The sequence below is a fragment of the Ipomoea triloba genome, chromosome 13 (assembly GCF_003576645.1).
Source record: "Ipomoea triloba cultivar NCNSP0323 chromosome 13, ASM357664v1".
Lineage (NCBI taxonomy): Eukaryota > Viridiplantae > Streptophyta > Magnoliopsida > Solanales > Convolvulaceae > Ipomoea > Ipomoea triloba.
In genome coordinates, this window is record NC_044928.1 from 22,620,686 (window position 1) to 22,625,369 (window position 4,684).

At 43.0% G+C, this 4,684-nt stretch overlaps 1 protein-coding gene across 1 annotated transcript; it reads right to left on the minus strand.

Annotated features, from left to right (window-relative positions):
* Nucleotides 1–2,241: 2,241 nt before the first annotated feature.
* Nucleotides 2,242–3,474, minus strand: LOC116001370. The gene has a single exon (XM_031241251.1). It carries the CDS (start codon nucleotides 3,472–3,474, stop codon nucleotides 2,242–2,244), a length of 1,233 nt encoding a protein of 410 aa, XP_031097111.1.
* Nucleotides 3,475–4,684: the final 1,210 nt, after the last annotated feature.

Consider the following 4,684-nt stretch of genomic DNA (forward strand, 5'->3'; position numbering starts at 1 on the left):
ATGTAGCACCTCCTGGTAGGCCAAGATGTTGTCTGCTATAGACCTTCCTTGTACAAAGCTTGCTTGGTGTCTGCCAATCAGCTTCGGTGCAATATCCTTGAGTCTGTTCGATAGTACTTTTATCACAAGCTTGTATCGGACGTTGCAAAGGCCAATTGGTCGCAAATGTTTGACTGTTTCCGGATTTGATACTTTAGGGATAAGAGAAATCAACGTATCGTTGCAACCCACAGGTAGAACACCTGTCTCGAAAAACGCCTGCACAAACTGGTGGAGACTACTGCCTACTACCGCCCAAGATTTCTGAAAAAAGCATGCGCTAAAGCCATCGGGCCCTGGGGATTTACATGGTGCCATATCTTGGAGTGCTCTCCTGACTTCTTCAAGATCTATGGGGCTATTGATTTTCCGCCATTTAGATTCGTCTAATGTTGGGAATCGCCCATGTTGCAGATTCTGCCTGCTGATAGCACTTTCCTCTGAGAATACTTTAATGAAATAGTTTCTCACATGCGCTGTCAACTGATCGGACTCTGTAATCCATCTTCCTTCTTCGTCCTTCAGGGCTTTAATTCTCGATGGGGTTCCTTTGGCAGACGTGGCAGCGTGGTAGTATCGAGTATTTCGATCACCAGATGTTATCCAATCTTCCCGTGATCTTTGGTACCAGATGAGTTCCTCCTGATACAGTGTTTCATCGAGCTCTCTCCTCAGTTTCCTTTCCAGCTTGATCAGGTCAGACCGGGGATTTGAAGCTATATTACGTTGAATACCTTCAATCCTTGCTACAAGCCTCTTCTTCCTGTGGAAAATATTGCCGAAAACTTCCCTGTTCCATTTCTTCCTGTGGAAAATATTGCCGAAAACTTCCCTGTTCCATACTTGAAGAGCTTCAGCCATTTTCGAGAGATTATTCTCCAAGCTAATATTTGCATTCCAACTACATTGTAGATTATTCTCCAAGCTAATATTTGCATTCCAACTACATTGTACAAGATCTAGAAAGTTGGTGTGGGCAGTCCATGCTGCATTGAACCGGAAACCTCTGCTGCTGGTTAGTTGGGTTGACGGCATAGTATTAAGGAGAAGGAGGGCATGGTCTGATCCGATAATTGGCAAGTGGTCAACTGATGCATTAGGAAACTCCGTTTTCCATTCTACATTGCTGAGGGCGCGATCAAGGCGAGCTCCTTTGAAAGACTCTGTATTTAATCCTCTCATCCAAGTGAACTTGGTTCCAACGAAACCCAGATCTAGCAATGCTTCCTGAAATATCCATCTGTTGAAATCGGAGCACCTAGCTGCAGAAAATTTTGTTGGATCACTGATTTCATTTTGGCATGTAACCGAGTTGAAGTCCCCAGCTATAAGCCAAGGGGCTTGAGGAGGGAGGTTTTGGTGGGATAACGCCGAAAACAGACGTTTCCGTAGTTGATGTTCCGGACTCCCATACACCACTGTTAAGAACCAGGTGCTGGCTTCCGAGTCCTCTACCTTGAGGGTGATGAACTGTGGGTGTGTCTCAATCACGTGGATAGTCAGCGTGTTTTTCCATAGGATCCAGATGCCTCCCAAAAACCCAACTGCTTCCACCCGAAGCCATTCTTCAAAACCAAAACTAGAACAGATTGAGTTAGCATGAGATCCCGAAACTTTCGTTTCGAGTAAACAAACAATCGAGGGACTGTACACACGGGAAAAATGTTTCAGGGTGCACCTAAACAAGTTGGAGGCCGCACCCTGACAATTCCAAATTAGGCATATCATAATTAACCGGAAAAAAGACAACAAACACCACGCTCAAGAGCGCGGGAAACCCGTTACCGTCTGGCCACCTGGGCCATTCTGCTGATAGTCTTCGTCCATGGTATCACTGGGGGGCATGTGAACATCAGTATGTGGGCGAGTCGTGTCGGGAGGGTTCTCTTTGAATCCATACTCCATTCCCGCTAGTGGGGGATACTCAGCTCTGTCTCCCTCGTGGTGAATGACCGTCGTTGAGATAGCCTTTCCCTTGTTGGAGCCTCTCACGACGGTGTGCTCTATCTCAGCCGCAGCTCTATTGGGGGGTCCGCCTCTGGTCGCACGGTCTCTTCGGTCTCCTCTGCTTGGAGGTTGGCCAGGGTTATGTTGTTGTAGATGGACTCTTTGGCTTGCATTGGCCATCCTTTGTCCCGAAGGTTGTGCTTGGTTACGAGCGTTAGTTCTAATCTGGGGAAGCCTAGGGGTGAATTGTTGGCCTTATGTTGTCTGGGCCATTGATGCCAAGGAAGGGGCAGCTTTATCTTGGTTCAGTTCTGGTTCGCCAAAGTCCTGGAGGGGAGCGAACCTTGATTGGGAGCCAGTGCCATCGAACATCAGATTGTTGAACCTTGTGGAATATTTTGCTGCCACATCCGCATTCTGGTTCTGAGTCCTAGGGCGGTTCCCACGCTTTTGCTTTGTAACTAACATCCAATATCCATATTTCTCCGGCGGCGTTTGATTGATCACCGTTCTTGCCCTCCTGGTTGATTCATTATTGTCTTGGTCTGTTGTGTCACCTTCTGGCCGTGGTTTCTCCGTTTCACACTGCTCATGTCGGTGGCCATACGTTCCACATTTGAAGCACACAAGGTGGAAGCCTTCGTACTCGATCAACCATTCTTTCTCGTCTAGAACGTACTTGGAAAGGAGAGGCTTGGTAATATCCATCTCGATGCACATTCTTGCGAACTTAGCTTTCGATACCAAACTGGTTGTGGTGTCGATCTTGATAGGGCGGCCTATGTCTCTGCCGATCTTCATGAGGAATTCCTCCTCGAAATATTCTACAGGCATGTCCGGAAACCGTATCCAGACGAGAATCTTCCTCGTCTGATCACATCTTGTGTCAAAGTTGGGTTCCCACTCCTGCACGACTAGATAGTGATCGAGGATCATCCAGGGCCCCTCGTATTTAGCATACCCGTAGTCGTGGAGGGATTCGAATTTGGCCAGGAAAAACCCGTTGTTCATTTCGATCAGGTCGAATACCGCCTCTGGTTTCCACATTCGCTGCAATCTCTGAAGGAGGTAGTTGTAGCCTACAGTTCTGCCCAGTACCCGAATAATGAGGGATCTTCGCCATGGTCTTCGTAGTCTCTCTTTTTCTTCCTCTGTGACCAAGAAAATTGGGTAGCCAGAGGAGTTTCTTAGCGTTTCCATTCTTTCTCCATCGGCGACCTCGTCGCGGTCCATCATCTGAGCATTCTTGCTTTGCGCCCATGCCTGGTTGGGAGTCGCCGCCGGGGTCGTCCACTGGCTTGAGTCCGGTGTAGCCCCACCCGATGCTACTGGTGAATCTTGCATATCAACTTCCGTGGGGCGGTGGGGAGATGCCATGGGAGCACCGCGAGCGTGTTTTGGTTTCTTCGTGCTTCTTTCCAGTAAGTCTTGATCTTCCGGCGACCGCTGAGTCGCCGTCGCTGGGGTCTGTTCCGAGAGAGGATTCATTATCTTATTAAACATTGTTTTTATTATTAACTTGGAAGGATGATTACAATTTAAATTATGACAAAAATTAATTATGTTTACACAAATTTCTAAACGACCCATTCATATTTGAAGCGCGAATAACGCTTTCTTTGAATCTCTTGAAATTCTAATAGAAAAGAAATAATTATAAAAAACTGTAGGGTACATTAATACTTTCAACCGTCTTGAAACTCTAAATAGGAAAAAATAAATTATTCAAAAGAAATTCAATGATTTTTCCAGGCAATTTCTGCATAACTTAAAAGACCCTCTAAAATGTGTTTTAGCCATTCAACTCGATCAATAATCTCTACAAATACTGATTTGTTTCTCAGCGGACAAAAAGTAAGCATGAATTACTTGTATAAGTGTATAACATATGATAACAGAAGAAAGAAGGAAATTTACTTGTAAGAATATTCAAAACAATATAATTTGCTGAACCTAAAGATAGTTTAGTTTATACAACATTAATGGGTAATATCATTGACTTTCAATTATTATTGTATGGACCATGGTCCACGCAGCTGTGTGGACCATAAATAAAAAGTACATTTTTAATATATTAAAAATACATTATTGTTGTATATAAAGTACATTATTTTAGAGTACATTATTTAAGTATTGAAAATACATTATTTTATATATACTATCAAACAATATACTTTCAATACAAAAATAATGTACTTTTAGCATAATAAAAATGTATCTTATATTCATGGTCCACACAATAATTTGCCATTGACTATGTAGACGTGTGGGACAAAAAGTCCAAACGAGGAATTCTTACTAGACCGAGTCAACCATAGAAGACAAATGGCATTTAATTAACATTTTTGATTCGATGCATTTACTCTATCAAGTGTTTCCCAGCCCCATATCATTTAAATTTTCATACTTTTCTTTTAGTTTGTCCCAATCATTTTCTTAATTTAAATTTCACTAAACTTTTTATTGTTCCCGATTTACCATTTATTCCTGAGCAAATACCAATTTTGGTTTCACGAGTATTAGCAAAATGACAATTTTGGTCCGCACGTTTAATTCTTATCAATTTTCATTCATGACTATTGTTTTAGCATCAATTTTTATCCACAACTATTGTTTTAGTACCAATTTTCATCTACAACTATTATTTTAATGCAAAAATTCATCGTGTCGGTCACCCCTCCGTTTAAGACATGTTGAA

What these genes read in the sequence shown, in the direction of transcription:
- LOC116001370 (XM_031241251.1), bottom strand. Translation starts at nt 3,474, where the DNA reads ATGAATCCTCTCTCGGAACAGACCCCAGCGACGGCGACTCAGCGGTCG.